Source organism: Notothenia coriiceps, unplaced genomic scaffold (genome assembly GCF_000735185.1).
Source record: "Notothenia coriiceps isolate Sejong01 unplaced genomic scaffold, NC01 NC01_scaffold00002650, whole genome shotgun sequence".
Taxonomy (NCBI): domain Eukaryota; kingdom Metazoa; phylum Chordata; class Actinopteri; order Perciformes; family Nototheniidae; genus Notothenia; species Notothenia coriiceps.
In genome coordinates this window covers 64,644-81,376 of record NW_011335351.1, presented here as the reverse complement: position 1 = coordinate 81,376, position 16,733 = coordinate 64,644, and the positions used below count along the sequence as shown (strand labels likewise).

Here is a 16,733-nt window from a genome sequence, read left to right as displayed (position 1 = left end):
CGATTGAAGAGTTAGTTCCATTTCATCCCTGCAAAAAAGCTAAGAAGCTTTTCCCCCTGAATGTCAAACTATTCCTTCAAGAGCAACTTTCCCCGTGGATAGACAACACAAAGCCGTCTCAGGGACTTGTTGTGGAGCAGCTGTCAGAGTGAGCAGAATGTGAGTTCAATTGCATGCAGTGCATCAAGTTTTTACTGCCTCAGTGCTTTCCTGCATTAAGTGCTATATTTTAGCTTTGTGCCTGGGGACAACACAGCCTGTAGTGGAACAAGCAGAGACCTCAAAACGCACAACTGCAGCATGAAAGTCTCCCACCTGGCTTAGATACGACCTTCAGGTCAAACTTGACCTTTGACCCCCCAGCAATCACTGCATACACATTGGCATCTTCCTTGGTAATGGCTTTTATAGAGAGGGAATGCTTGTTTCCGGCGGCTGTCATCACATATTTGGCGCCAGTGGCAATGTCCTTTGAGTTGCACTGCCATTTTACTTTAGCATCAGGCTTCTCTGTCTCTGCTTCAAAGAGCACAGAGGACCCCTCCTCTGCCTCCTGAGTCTTTGGTTTCTTGGCAAATGCTGAAACTGAAGAGGGGGGGTGGGTTCAAATTAAAAGTAAGTCTTCTGAAGTTTCAATTAGACTTTGTTTAACAGTTATCTTTTAAGGGGTCAAATCTTGAGGAGAAAACACACATGTTATAATTCCTGCTGAGAGGACATTTGATAATACTTATGTGAGAAAAACAAGTAACGGGTACCAGTAGGCTTATTATTTGCATCTTTCAAAAAAATAAATACTGATAATGATATATTATTTTGTGTTATTCCATTTTAAAACCAATGTCAAGCTTGAAGAGCAGCACATGTACTGTAACGTTGTTTCAGCAAAAGAAGAAGGCTCTTCATCAAAAAAAGTACAGTGTTATACTGTCTGCAGCACACTGGGTGGGGCTAGTTGAAAAACAATGAATTTGCCTTTTTCCACACCACACAGAATGTGTCAAAACAGCAGCAACTTCTTGAGTCTTATTTGTGCAGTCATATTCTGTTATATCATTGGCATGGTTATTAAGGCTACTGCACTGTCTGAAAACAGAAGTTGACCATTAACCACTGTTATTTAAGCAAAAGTATCACTACCACATAAAGTCAAACGGCCTGCATTTATGAGAGGTATTATCAGCTACTGCAGATATACCTCAGTATCTAAAGGGAAATAAGTCATTATGCAGAATTACAATTTCAGACTGTATTGTTAAATTATTTAATTAGCGATGAAAAAACATAACAGCTGCATTTAAATGGTGTATCTTTTGCCAATGTTGAACTAATTGTAAGTAATGTATGCAATGTAAAAGTTGTAGTTTACTCACATTACATTAATAATAATATATTTCATTTATATTATTAATTACATTATATATTTCATAATAATAATAATTATGCATCACACCATATACACTGATATTACATTTTACTGTATATACATGTTAAACATTTATTTGCAAAGTAACTTCCGAGGCTGGAAAAGAATAATGAACTAAAACTTGTTTTTACACGTAAAAAAATAAAGCAGAAGTACAAAATATGTACTTAAGTACAGAACTGAATGTATATCCTTCGTCATGACATAACCGACATAACACACAGAACATTGTTTTTCATTAATAAGCAATCAATCAAAACGTAAGCTTGTTTTGATGGGACGTCGGGTGAAATTAAAAAGGCCAACAGAGACACATCTGGATCTGTAACAATCACGCAATAACCAAACCCTTGAAACATATCACAGTCATGGATCGTGATCCTAAAGAAATGAATACATGATGTCTACAGTCAGTCTATTAATAGTGATAGTTTTACACTCATTGTGTGTACCACCAGCTGTTGCCTTTGCTGCTGTGAAGAGATGTGTTGTTATCTTTGGAAAAGCTATCAAATGTGAAGAGAAATCTAATACAAACATAAAAATAGTGATAGTGACTGGCAGCCCTGAGTGTAGACATGTGTAACACCAGTTGTTTGGAATAATGAAATGCATGTGGGCGTGATTCAGATGCTTGGACTCCTGGTTTGAGTCCTGAATAGTTCAACGTACAGGAAAAAAAAAAAAACCTCCATGTGTTGCAAGATGACCTTATGGGTGTATATATAGGATGCCTATGTACAGGACTAAAAACATGACGTTGGAGGGCTTCAGTGGCAGCGGGGGCGCAGGTATCAGAGTCGAGGGATTAACTGGACTCTATTTTTGTGACTCTGGAGGCACAGAATGAATAATGTGCCCTCGGTCTGTCTGCAGCCAGCGTCTCTGCTGTTACGACACCTCAACATGGTGTCAGTCACGCTGCCCCACATATCACACCTTTATCACATTTAAAGTAAAAAGACACTCCTAGTTTAAGTTAAAAGACGGACGTATCCAAGGAAATGTTTAAATAGTTCAACTACTTCGTTCAGAAAGGTTAGAAATTAAATAGTAACAATATAACACATAGTGTTGACATAGTTCAGAGTAGCCATAAATAAGCATTGCAGACAGGACATATTGTTATTTAGAGACTGTTGATCAGTTTATCTTTGTTTGTCTAAGTACATGAGGCTGTTGACAAGCTATACAGAAAGCAACAGACTCCTTCCTTGATTTATAACCCCAAGTTACTTTTTACAACATTTAAGTTGGTATCTAAAAAGGTTAAAGCTGATATTAATAATGTAGAGATGACTCTGGCCCAAAATACCTTCAGCAGTAAATCAAAGTCTGACCTTCTCGTGACTTTTCGTAGTTCTGAAGAATATAATACATATTTGTTTTTTTCAAAAAGTCAAATACTATTTCATTGTATTATTTACAAATGTCATCTAAAAATGATTGTTCATACGTGCTTCACTTAAGTTAGTTTAATTGTACTGTATATAAGTAGGCCTAACCTAAAATGTGTCCAAAAACTTCAAACTAATTTTATTGAACATTTTAGGACAGCAGAACAAATCTTTGAACACGACACTGACAAATCATCACCTTAAGTTGATGTTAAACTTGTTAGCAAACCTTCATCCTCTTTAAATCCAAAAGTTATAGAGCAACAAAAGCATTAATTTATAGTGATGTTCGTAGCCAACAAATAAATGTCAGTATGTTACCTCTCTATAGCTCTGTCTCCTAAAGAAAATATCTGGTTTTATGGCTTTTTAATAAAAAACGATACCATGTGAGCGGTGAGAGTGTATGGAAACAGTAGAGTTGTGGGTCAGGAAGCTAAACAGTGAGCTTGATCTCACTGAGCTGAGAAAAGCTGCAGATTCAGGTGATAATTCTCCGCAGGTTCATCACTACTAGCCCCTTCACATATTGGTCATGGGGGCTTTAACTCTTTTTTTAACTGAACATTTGACGGAGCAAACCACGCTTATAGCAATACTTCAAAACAATCAAAAGCATCCTGTTTACTGTAGAGAGTTAATAATAATTGATATTAATTCCGTGGTGGCAAGATGATCATAGCTTAATAAATACACTACACTAAAAGTCTTAGCACACACTTGCTTGCCATTTGGGATGCAATGTGTCATTTGATATGTGATGTCGTGCCTCCAACTCCACAAACATCCATCCATTCCCCCCGAAGAGAGGGGGGGGGAACACACAGACACGTTTGTCAAGTTGGAATCCTGCAGAGCATTTTTGGATCAGTTGTGCATTTTGTGAATGATGCTGGAATGTTTCCACCTGGATCGAGTGTTGTGTTCCCAAGTTCCCTGACACGACCAACAGAGGCTTAGAGAAAACACTTTTAACTAAGGATGGATTATTGCACGTATTATGTTGTGGCTACAGGAGCATTTGTACTAGGCCACTTTAAATGTGATATATTTGACAGTTACTTTACTGATCTACTGCTTTGTTATGACATGGAGGATTTTTACTTGTTCAGTATCATTTCTGTTTTAATTTATAATTAATATTCCTATTCTTTTATATTCCTACCTCTACTGCAACTACAATTTTCCTGTTTTAAATATTTATTTTGGTATTTCATTTCTCTGCTTTAGAGATGTTTTTGTCTGGAAACATAATAAATAATAAAATGATTGTGGCATACATTTAAAATAACCTGGCAGATGGCAAAAAATAGATTTCGATAGTGACAAAAATAACCAAAACAGTACCTTAATAAAAAGAACAATTCGGTTTCACAAATAACAAAAACATAATAATGACATTTTGCAATCACATTACTTGGCAAACAAAGAGAATACTTAATATCATGAGAACAACGTGCAGGTCTCACATGAGCCTCAGCTTGGTTGTGGTTTACAGTTGCTTAAGAGAGGGGTGTGTTCCAGCACGGTATGTTTTCTCACACATCATTTTGTAATTTCACATTGTTAGTTTCTTAGAAGAAGATTGTGCTTTTGAGAATTGTACATAAAGTATGTAAACTATACGACTACATATTGAACCGTTTTGTACGTTTTGTACATGTATTATTATAAGCCGTTACATTTTAAGGTGTTAAAGAAACCTTTCCCTGTATCTGAATGAATACACTTACCTGTTTTTTTGACTGGCTCTGGCATCCTGAATGCTCTCTGTCCTCTACAGTGTGACTCACTGTTGCTACAGTCTGCCGTCTATCTGGACCCCGTGCCTTTAATACTGTGCTGCTGCCAAATCCCCCCCCCGCTTCCATGAACCATCCCACCTCTCCTGCCATTCTTTTTCCTAGGCCCAACGCAATGTCCCAAAACACAACAACCACCCCCACATTCTCCCCAGCCCACCCCTGCTTACGCCTGACCCAGGCTATATTTCAACCATCCTTTCCTCCAACACCTCGGCTGAATGATAGGCCTTGAGAGGGAGGGGGAGGGATGCAAGTTAAATTTAGAGCCCTGATTCCAAAAAAAGTCTCTTTGCTTTCCCCACATCTGTGCTGCACCCGGTCACCCTGTAAATCTAAAGGTATACGAGAGGATGGTGGAGAATACAAATCTATAGGTGTGTGTTATCTGTGGGCAGAGATGAGTGTGTTTCCCTTTAAAGAGTCCTTCTAATCCTTTAGCAGAGTTTAGGTTTATTTCGGTTTCCTTAGAAGTATTTCTTTACATTTTTACCTTTCCCTATACAGGCAAGTCTGACTTATCATTTTTATCGATTTAAAAAGTGTTAAAGCTGCCAGGAACGCAAAACTAAACTAGAACTTTTTTTTGTGGTACATACTATATTTTACAATATTATACTATACTAGACTATATTATTATTATTATTATTATTATTATTATTATCATTATACTTGCTTTACTGCACAGTACTATACTATGCTGTGTATCTCAGTATTATAATCATACTGTACTATGTCACCATATCATTTACTGTAGCTTGCTACAGAACAGTAAACTCAACTATGCTATGTTTACCTCAACTGTTTGTGCTATGATTTACAATACTATACCTAGTATAGTATACCATACTATATATATTATAATATATATAATGTACACTATAATATACTATATTAAATACAATACTTTACTATAGATCACTTCACATCACTACTGTGCTATACTGTATATTGTACTGTGCTGTTGAACTATACTACAGTTTACTCAGTTTACTGTGGGTTTTGGCTCAGTGGTTAGTGCGCTGATCTTCGGATCACGGGGGCACTGGTTTGAATCTCGCTGCAGTCAACATTCCACTGTGTCCTTGGACAAGACACACCCCAAATTGTTCCTATGGGAATGTATGTTAGTCGCTTTGGATAAAAGCGTCTAACAAGTGACATGTACTGTAATGTACTCTACTGCACCATGCTCTGTTACGTTAATCGACTATCCTATGCAATATTTTACTTTCTTATACTATGGTTTACTGTAATCTACTATATTCTACTTACTGTATGTTTACTTTACTATACTAGACTAGTCTTATTTAACTATAGCAGCAAAACATACTACTGTATATCTACACTCAATAATATCTTCCAAAAATATATCTTAAATATACATTTTTGACTGTTACAAAAAAAGCAAGAGACGATGAGAGGAAGAGGATCTCCATCCTCTCACAAGTGTTGGGGTGTAGCAGCCCTAATCTCAACCTTAACTGTTCTTGCTGAGATCTTAATCTGGAAACATGCACTGTACTAACTGCCGCCTGCAGCTCGTCCACTCTGACCACAGCAATGACAAGTGCTGTATTCTGAATTTATCTGAGAGCCACATGTGTTGCCTTTGTTGGTTTACCGCTGAGCCTTGTTGTTGATGTGGTCAATGACACTTACATCTGTAAATGAGTTTGTCCTTTTACGTTCTTTTCTGATAAGGTTTCCAACACACTTACATGTAAGTAATGTAAAAGTCATATTGATTATCTTGCTCTGGTGAAGTTACTCTGTATTGTATTGTATAGTATTGTACTGTATGGTGGCTCATTTCTATTCAAGGCCATTTATTTTCATCTTCTCACCTGTCAGCTCTGGGCATCAATTATAACTCCGCCATTGAGGGGAGCTGTTGGCTCTAGGGACACCATGTGCTGTAGTTTTTTCATATTTAGATTCACTTTTATTTTCTGTAATTGTATTGAACTGAATTTCATCTGCAGAAGTGATTTTTAGATGTGTTATTGTAAAAGGGAAGTGTGATAGTAGAGGCATTGATAAGCATTTCAAAAGCATCTCTATATTTTGTAAAGACTGCTTTGTCTAGGACAACGGTTAATGAAACACTAACTATGATACCAACGCCAAAACAATATACAGAATGTTTTAACACAATTAAGCCACTCAAGAAAAGGCATTCGATGCAGAGGAAAACCACCAGAGGAGCAGCTGCAGTACTTGTATAGACTATTAACCTATTAACTCCAGATGTGTCTCTCTGGGCTTTGCCTTAATGAGTGGAGTGCTGGCGCCTGCAGAGTGTCAGGATCACAGGCAGATATAAGGACTGGGTGACAGGCCACTTCACCCCCCCGCCCCGCTCTGCATTCACCTCATAGTTCCTCATACTCAGCAGTTATCTTTGTAGCCTAAATGAAATGTGAGCTAATTGTAAACCTATAACTTCAGAAGTTTATGAAATGTTTACTTCCTCTTCTTCTTTGTATTTTACCCCTTGTGTGCGATGTTATCGCTCACAAACACTAACCCCACATTCGGTATTTGCACCTTGCTCAGCACTTTGCGACCTTCTTTTATATTGTTTTAATAACAGGGAGTTCCCTCTTCCTTTCATTGTACTGCAAATAACTTCAATGACATTAGCATATTTTATCTTGTACTTTTATGAACATTTATTCATTACAAGCATTTTTTTAATATGAGATACAGAGTTTCATGTATTTTTACAAAACATTTGTCATATAAGTAATCATAGTAATGGTTTTATAATGGTCCTCAAAGGTTAGTCTATCCCATTAATGACTTATTTGTGTCTCTTTACTGTTTTAAATATGAATTTGCAATTATATATACACACATAGAGTAGTACATAGAGTATTACCCTGAAAGAGAACTTAAGCCTGTCCAAAACAGGGAGAGTGAAACCCAGGCGGCAGAAGGCCTTCCTGACCTCATAGCTACATTTCATAAAACACAACTTGGAACCAGGTATTGAAAATGTATAAACAGACAGTTACTTAAAGAAATTCCAAAGATTTGTATGTGCACCCACATTTAAAAATGTATACAGGGTATCACAGTAAACCCAGGGTCTAATATGCATACTGTGTAACCTTACATCTCTTCCCGTTTGTCTGTACAAAATGATTGGCCCCACAGTAGACCAGTAATGTAACTATTCACAAAATGCAAAATAACACATTAGCAAGTTTGATTAAATGTCTTACATCAGAAACTACTCCTCAACATTTTCCACGAGTAAATCGTGACATTTGAGTACTCATCCTGCCTACAAGAATTTTCTCTCCAGATGACTCTTCCCCAGCACCTCATCACTGAACTGGTAGGTCAGCTTCTTCTTGATCTTTTTCACCTCTCCAGTTTTGCCGTAGTTACGTAAGGCCCGGGCCATCTTCTGATAGGTCATTTTTTTGCGGTTTCCCTTCTGGAGCCCCCAGCGATGTGCCAGAGCCTCCTTGTGTTTGGAAGAAAACTGGAATGCCCCCTTGTCTCTGTCCACCCACCAGATACTGTCCTTCATATCGCCATCTCTTAAAAGATCCAACAGGAACTGGTATAAACGAATCTTCTTTTTATTGCCTGTTCAAAAATATCAGAGAGTTGCACTGTTATTAAGTATAAACACACTTTAGACTAAATAAGAAAATAAAAAAACTGTGTCATCCTAAAAAGACAGCTCAATTTATCTTTAATAAAAGGTAACTTCACAAGACAAGACAATGATAACAAAAGGAAATTCTAAAGAATACTATCAGATGCAATCCGACATGAGTCCTTATTTTAGTATTGTCCACATTGTCATGGTGCTACGTGATAACCGTAGTTGATGACATATGAAATTATGAAGGTTATTAAATATTACGATTTTCATATCCCTTTATAAATGTCTGTCTACAAATTAAGAAGAAGTAATCAAACTGAACGTTTTGAGTTCTTACTTCAAAGACAAATTTGGAAACAGAAATGAATGACACTTCATAACAACATAAACATTTTAGTTTTACAGAAAAGTAACTCCACAGTCAAGTTATCACAAGTCCCATTGACAGTAAGGTTTGTAACCAGTTCTCTGAATCTGAAGACTTGCCCCACTACTTGTTTCATATGTTGGTGGTGTGCAGTTGGGGGGGAGGGTGTTCTTTAAGACCCCTTTGGGTTGCCATTGCATAACTTGCAAATACATGATCATGTAAAGACCATGCATGTTGTTTGGAGCATGTCTGAGATGCCCTGAGCCATACAGATGGCGTCACAGTCGGAGAACCATGTTTACTTTTTGATTTGTGTGTTCTCTGTTGATCTCGCCATATTCCAAAATGCAAACGGATTTTGCAAGGTCATGTTCAGTTCAAAAGTGGTCTTACTTTAACAAAAATGCTAAATGCTGACTTGATGTGGGCAGGGTAAAATAAGTGCGAGGGCTCACTGAGGTGTTTGATTAAAAACTGAGTTCATTTCCTTAAAACCATTCGGCTATAGGCCCTGGAGAAATCGTTTCAGAAACAACTCAGGCTCTGCTGTAATATCTTAAACTGGCCAAAAGAGAAAGTAGAGAGCCAGCCCAGCTAGCGGGGAATGTTCTCACAACTTTGGCTAACGTTACCTATTGGTTCTAACAAGGTTTTAAAGAAACGCTTTAATCTGATGTTCAAAGAACCTTTTTAGGATGTTTATTTGTTCAAATAATGTTCCTATAAGGTTTAAGGTTAACTAAGACATAACGTTTTAACTGCAACATTCAGAGGATGTTTTGAGGATGTTATTAAGGCCTGAGATGACAGAAAGTTTTTTTATAAAATGTTCCTTTAATGTGATATGTTAACAAAGGTGGAACGTTTTGCCTGCAACATTCTAAGGATGTGTTTTGGANTTAAAAAATAAAACGTTCCTTTAATGTGATATGTTAACAAAGGTGGAACGTTCTGCCTGCAACATTCTAAGGATGTGTTTTGGAAGTTGTTGGGTATCACATTAAAGATGTTCTTTATAAAACGTTCCCTCAATGTTACATGATAACAAATGAAGAACATTTTCAAAGCAACATTCTGAAATTGTTTTCAGGATGTTATTGAGGCCTGAGATGAGAGAATGGTTGTATAAAATGTTACATGATAACAAATGAAGAACATTCTCCAAGAAACATTCTGAAAGTGTTTTCAGGATGTTATTGAGGCCTGAGATGACAGAAAGTGTTTTATAAAATGTTCCTTTAATGTGATATGTTAACAAAGGTGGAACGTTTTGCCTGCAACATTCTAAGGATGTGTTTTGGGCGTTGTTGGGTAACACATTAAAGATGTTCTTTATAAAACGTTCCCTCAATGTTACATGATAACAAATGAAGAACATTTTCAAAGCAACATTCTGAAAATGTTTTCAGGATGTTATTGAGGCCTGAGATGACAGAAAGTTTTTTTATAAAACGTTCCTTTAATGTGATATGTTAACAAAGGTGGAACGTTTTGCCTGCAACATTCTAAGGATGTGTTTTGGACGTTGTTGGGTAACACATTAAAGATGTTCTTTATAAAACGTTCCCTCAATGTTACATGATAACAATTGAAGAACATTTTCAAAGCAACATTCTGAAATTGTTTTCAGGATGTTATTGAGGCCTGAGATGAGAGAAAGGGTTGTATAAAATGTTCCCTCAATGTTACATGATAACAAATGAAGAACATTCTCCAAGAAACATTCTGAAAATGTTTTCAGGATGTTATTGAGGACTGAGGTGACAGAAAGTTTTTTATAAAATGTTCCTTTAATGTGATATGTTAACAAAGGTGGAACGTTTTGCCTGCAACATTCTAAGGATGTGTTTTGGGCGTTGTTGGGTAACACATTAAAGATGTTCTTTATAAAACGTTCCCTCAATGTTACATGATAACAATTGAAGAACATTCTCCAAGAAACATTCTGAAAATGTTTTCAGGATGTTATTCTTTTTTTATAAAGCGTTGCTGTTATGGCAAATATTAACACGGTCATGGTCAACGTCAGATTTATTTCTAGAGCGCTTTAAGTAACAAACTTGTTGCATTTGTTTGAAAAGGACGTTTTAAAAAAAACCTGATGTCACCACATTTTCCTTTTGAAAAAAACAAACAAGCACGTAATTCATGATAAGCTGTAAGCAGATATTGCATGTTTGCGGTGGCATGTGTGAGTTCCCAGCTAGAAATGTTTATTACCATTCGTTGTTCTAGGAATGTTTTCAGCGGGACGTTTTATTTTGGTTCCCAGAATGTTCTTCTAAAAGGTAGGATAACGTTCTTTAAAAACATTCTTGAAATGCTTGGTAATAACCTTCTTGAAATGTTTTTGATGACCTTCTTAACATGTGGTTGATAACATTGTTAGAACATTATGCCCTACTATTCTTAAAACGTTTTCAGCGGGAAGTTTTAGTTTGGTTCCCAGAATGTTCTTCTGATATGATTATGGTAATGTCCTCGACGCAGATATCCATACAGGTGAGTTTTGTTTCAAAATACATTTTTTCTCATGCGCAATGAGAACGGCAGCTTGTTCTATTAAAATACATTGAGTAATGTTACAATTAAAGACATTTTAAGATGGAGATGAATGAGGATGATTGTGGGGCTAGGATGTACATTTAATACNCTGCTTTTATTTGAAATTCAATGGAAAATACTGTCATTTAAGTTTTCTATTCTGAATCTTGGAATCAGTCACCATGACCTGATGCGGTGACACTGTATTTCTGGTGCGTTTTCCCCCGATTTCATGTGACTCATGGAATTAGTTTTTCTCTCAAAACATTTCTATAATGAACATGTATCATATAATCCTCTATATGGTCCGGCAGTGGCTCAGTCAGTAGGGGCTTGGACTGTGAGCTGTAGGGTCGCTGGTTCAAGTCCCCGGCCAGACCTAAATATGGAGTGTGGACTGCTACTTGGAGAGGTCCCAGTTCACCTCCTGCCCTGCAGTGGTGCCCTTGAGCAAGGCACCGGACATCCCCCTTCCCCCCTCACTCCCACTGCTCCTACTAGTTAGGATGGGTTAAAGGCAGAGAACAAATGTCACTGTGTGTGCTGTGTGCTCTGCATGTGTGACCATTAAAGAGGGTTTCATCCCTCCGATCCTATCTCTATATCCAGTGTTAAATCGTTGAAATGTCAACACAATTTTTTTTTATTATCCATGTTTTCCCTAAATAATTTGTTAAACATATTCTGAAAAATAGACTGCACCAAGAAATGCTAAGGAAATATAAAGGTTTTTATGCAGACGAAGAAACCATACAATGCAAAGTTAATAAAGAAGAAAAAAATGTGTATTGCAAATAAAGTAACCTAGGATTTAAAAGAAATCCCCCCTAGCCCAGCCTTGGACAACGAGAACATTTATAACTTTTTTTTGCCCACTTGTCCTAAAGATGCATAACCAGCAATGTAAAAGCTATTGTGCAACCATTAGCTCATCCTAAAAGTGATTCTTAACTTGTCAGCAGAAAACAAAGCTGACTTGGCTTTTTCCAAACCTCCACCAGAAGACGACACTGACCTGCTGCAAACAATACTTTATTTTTTTAAGACTGAAGAATCTAACGCAGATTATGACCATGACCTGGATGATTGAGAATCCTCACTAACCAGCACGGTTTGCCTTAAAGAACGTGTGTTCACTTCTCAGCAGAGGGCTTGAGAGTTCCCATGCCGCACGCGTGAAATGTTTTGTAAATCTTTATCCTTACCCAGCTCTCCTGTAGTGACATAAGGGACCCGATCTCTCAGACATTCCTCATCAGACACCTCCAGCACCAGGGGACTTCGTGCCCCATGCTCCTCATCATCAGAGCTGCGCTGCGACACATGTTGTGGATACACAGGCCGAGGGAAATATGCTACCTACAACACAGGAGTCAAAGTTAGTCCTAAATCAAAACTTCTGCAGGAGTTTAACCCAATTTCCTTCATGCTGCTCCAAGATTTTAGTAAACAACACTGTATGAGAATGCTACATATACAGTACAGTTGATTGATAACACGCACACGCACACACACACACACACACACACACACACACACACACACACACACACACACACACACACACACACACACACACACAAAGGTTTGTACCCCTTAACAACATTTGTTTATCAACTTTTATATACGGTTTTCCAGGTCAGGATTTTTATAAACCATATGAGCACTAGAAAACATGATGCATAATCTAACAAACTCTTTGATGATTTAAGGTTGTTTTTTTGTATGGAATGTTGTACTGTTTTAATTCAGAAATATTATTTTGCTAGAGATATACAGTATACAGTATATTACTGTGCCTAACATCGGACGCACATCTGTGGGTTTGCATTCAACACGAGTAGTGAGACTGAAATAAACATTTATAGAGTTTTAGTGCATGGGTTGATTCGTGTATTTAAGTGTATTTAGTTGTGCCCCATGCTTTAAGGAACACTGAAAACTGGAAAATATGGTCTTAAAATGTAGGGAAGAATTTCCAATTTGAAAATGTTGACTTGGCTAGAGATACTGCACTTTGATGCAGTCCTCAACCAGATATCTCTGTTCTGGTTCACTGGTTCAAAACCGGAGGGGTGGAGCTTGCCCTAGTGACACCGTGAGCATTGCAAAGCCTTCAGACTCTATTCAAAGAAAAACCTTTTTTTACTGAAATAAAGAAGAAAAGACTAAATTAAAGTTGTTCTTGTAACTCAGAGATTCACTTCCTAATTTTTCGCCACAGGACCTTAAAAAGGCCTTTGACTCTCTGAATGTCTTTTCTGATTTTAAACCCAACTTTGAGGACGTCTGCAGTGAATTAAAAGGATATTTGGTGATTCAGAGGTGTTAAAGAAGGTCATTAAGCATCAATCAACTTTTTTATGTTTGTGGAAGGAGTACAGGAAACCCTTACTTAACTTTTGTCTTTAGTGTAATCATTGTCAATTTGACAGTTTAAGTTTTATGCATTTTAATCTGATAATCTGGTAAATGTATATTTAATTTATGTTTTTTGCACATTGTGTGTGTGTGTGTGTGTGTGTGTGTGTGTGTGTGTGTGTGTGTGTGTGTGTGTGTGTGTGTGTGTGTGTGTGTGTGTGTCTTGACTGCATGTGTTTGTTTTCTGACAGTGGGACTTACTGGCTGCTGTAACACGTGTGGATGTGCCCCAAGGTTTGGATCCTGCAGGCTTTCTGCTTCGTACCGTATGGCGTCGTGTCGTATGAGGCTGGGCGCGTGGAGAGCATGCACACTCTGCAGCTCTGTGAAGTTGGTCTCTTGGAGGTTTTCAAACTCTACGGAGTGTGCGTGAGGGTGAGGGTGGTATTCCCAGTGATCTGCGGAGAGAGAAAGAGAGATGAGAAAACAGCGTAATGGCTGCAACTTTCTGTGGTTTCTTTGAAATTAACCCAAGTTACTGAAACATACTGCAGCCTTTAAAAAACAATTGGTATTGCAGAAATACATATTTAGAGAGGTTAGAGGTGGCTCATGAAAACAGACAGACTGTTTGTCTAGCAAAAATAATCGTTATAAAATATCTAAAATGACTAAGTTCAAAGCAACTAGACTTGACAACTAGCTGCTTACTCATAGTGCTTTAGTTTGCATACACCGGGTGACATGGGGAGAATAACAGAGAATGCAGCATGAAGCTCTTTCCTGTTTGATGCCTCACTGGCGAGTGTTGCTACAGCCCTTACTTCAAATTTGTTGGCTTTTTCATGTTGTCAAAATTGATTCATAAATTAAATAACAGTGACTTTTCAAGTTTTCTATGGTTCAAGTGAACTTATGGAAATAAAGGACCAACAATAGAGTCAGATAATAAGTTAATAAGTATTTAATATGCAAACTACTGCTACTATACATAGCATCTACTTAAAAAAATAGAGTCAAGCTACATTATAAAGACACATCAGATATAAGTTGAAACACTGAAATTAAATGACTGTATGTCAGTATATGTAGTGTTTGAATGTATATGTTTTAAGGATATAGTAAATGAGATATTTAAATATAAGAATAAGATATTTTTATCAAACGACAACTGGCACTTTCTCAGTGGTGGCGCCTTTTGTTATAAAGGTCAGGAAAAGTTCCCCCACCCCCCCCATAATACATTGTTTTGGTGTAATATTCAAAACTGTTGATTACAAGAGAAAGTAAAGCACCTCTTTTGAATCAACAAAACCCCATGGGGCGAAAGTTTGTTCTATGTCTGTAGGTTGTAGCGGCCGAAAGAAATGGCATCTGTTTCCTGTGTTCCATCCACCCAATGTGGTGCGCTCCAGCTGCACTCTTTATGCACAACGCACCAGAAATACAGTGTCACCGCATCAGGTCATGGGGACTGATTCCAAGATTCAGAATAGAAAACTTAAATGACAGTATTTTCCATTGAATTTCAAATAAAAGCAGTGTATTAAATGTACATCCTAGCCCCACAATCATCCTCATTCATCTCCATCTTAAAATGTCTTTAATTGTAACATTACTCAATGTATTTTAATAGAACAAGCTGCCGTTCTCATTGCACATGAGACAAAATGTATTTTGAAGCAAAACTCACCTGTATGGATATCTGCGTCGAGGACATTACCATAATTATAATATTCTGCAATGTGATGTCTGTAGATCTCAGGGTCGTACATTTCTTCTGAGTGCTGCAAGAGTAAATAAAGACACTTTCAGCCACAAAATCATGAAAGAAGACTTTTTTACTGTATGATGCAGATACCACATTAAATCAATGTGAATCTGATCTTTGACTGTGATAAAGTTCACATTGTATCTAAATACATTTTATTTTGTAAGTCAGAAGAAGCATTAGTAATGTCTGTGCTATAATAATGACTTTTTTTTCTAGCCCCTTCTCTTCTGAAACTCTCAAGAAGTCTTGAGTTTCATTTTCATGTCGCCCGTAGTATAAAAGACTCTTACAGTTTGTGTGCTCTATTCAAATTGTAGTAGACTCACATTAAGTCATCTAATCTGACATAACACACATTGTCCAACCTCTTGACTAATAAATGTGTTTCTGTTGAATGCTTATTATAAACAATTTAGTCAAGGTAAGCTTGACGCTTGCTTGATGCTTGAAAGTCTCCCCAGAGTTTATATAATAATACAAATGAAAGATACTTACAGGCGGGATGAGGTAGCTCTCCATTCTGTATGGATGCAACATGGAGACCTCTTCTTCAACGGTCCGACTCTCAGACGTTTTGCAGACAAAAATACTCTCACAGCCTTTCAAAACTTTTGCGGCACCATTGCACAATGTTTCAAAATTTCCTCTCACTCAACGAAAAACCCTACAATTTCTCTCTCTCTGATTGTATAGCAGACACTTACGACCTGAGCTACTCTTGGAGGCCTTCAGCTGAGTCAAGTTAAATAAAATAAAGTAGGCCCGCTGTTTGACTGTAAAATGAAAAAGGAACTTTTGACTTCTGTAAAATGTATGTGGGTGGGAGCAATAGAGTGTGTCTGCTACAGGTTCCTGGCCATTGATGATTTGTCAGGGGAGACCATGAAACCTCACATTTATCAGGGTCTATATACTGTCCCCTCCCTCAGCAGCCAATCGTCATAAAGCTTCTCCTCACTGTCAGTTTCTCCACCGATAAACAGGGTGCCATGAGCTGTTGAATATTTAAAGTGTTATTTTCGTTGTATTGGCATGCTTTGTTCTCAATAGCGCTACAGTTGTACTGTGCAAACATGTGGTTATTGCAATACAGGGCATAATGTGTACCATTCAGCAAGTGCTACACAGATAGACAGTAGAAGTTATTGATCCCCACAAATACATTAACTTGTCATACATGATACATTAAAATCAACCGTACATTAATACAGCTAAAGGTGGGACTAAATTAAATAATGGATCAAATTGTTGCTAATTGTCCAGTCAATTTTTAAATAAAGTCAAAATAATGAAGTACAGAGAGCAAGGTAATTCATTCAAAGAATAGCAACAGAGTAGTAAGAGTAAAAAAAAGATAATTCTAGTTAAAAAGCATTTGTGATCATGTACAGTACACCTAAGTTGTCTGATTGACATGATATGCAGAGGAAAAAA

The 16,733-nt window shown here is 37.3% G+C and overlaps 2 protein-coding genes across 6 annotated transcripts in view; both read right to left on the bottom strand.

Moving 5' to 3' along the window:
* Nucleotides 1–4,610, bottom strand: part of mybpc3 (myosin binding protein C3) — a 28,568-nt gene extending 23,958 nt beyond the window's left edge. For all 5 annotated transcript variants that reach the window (XM_010765745.1, XM_010765747.1, XM_010765748.1 and 2 more), the window contains exons 1-2: nucleotides 4,557–4,610; nucleotides 316–585 (exon numbers count right to left, since the gene is read on the bottom strand). In XM_010765745.1, coding sequence (XP_010764047.1) covers nucleotides 316–585; nucleotides 4,557–4,581 — 295 coding nt within the window. In that variant the 5' untranslated portion in view covers nucleotides 4,582–4,610. The remainder of the gene's footprint in view (nucleotides 1–315; nucleotides 586–4,556) is intronic.
* A 2,672-nt stretch (nucleotides 4,611–7,282) lies between these two features.
* spi1b (Spi-1 proto-oncogene b) lies at nucleotides 7,283–16,178 on the bottom strand. Its single transcript, XM_010765750.1, has 5 exons — nucleotides 15,795–16,178; nucleotides 15,219–15,312; nucleotides 13,787–13,983; nucleotides 12,370–12,523; nucleotides 7,283–8,228 (listed from the first exon to the last, which is right to left on the bottom strand). The coding sequence occupies exons 1-5, from the start codon at nucleotides 15,834–15,836 to the stop codon at nucleotides 7,918–7,920; spliced, it is 798 nt and encodes a 265-aa protein (XP_010764052.1). The 5' UTR covers nucleotides 15,837–16,178; the 3' UTR covers nucleotides 7,283–7,917.
* Nucleotides 16,179–16,733: the final 555 nt, after the last annotated feature.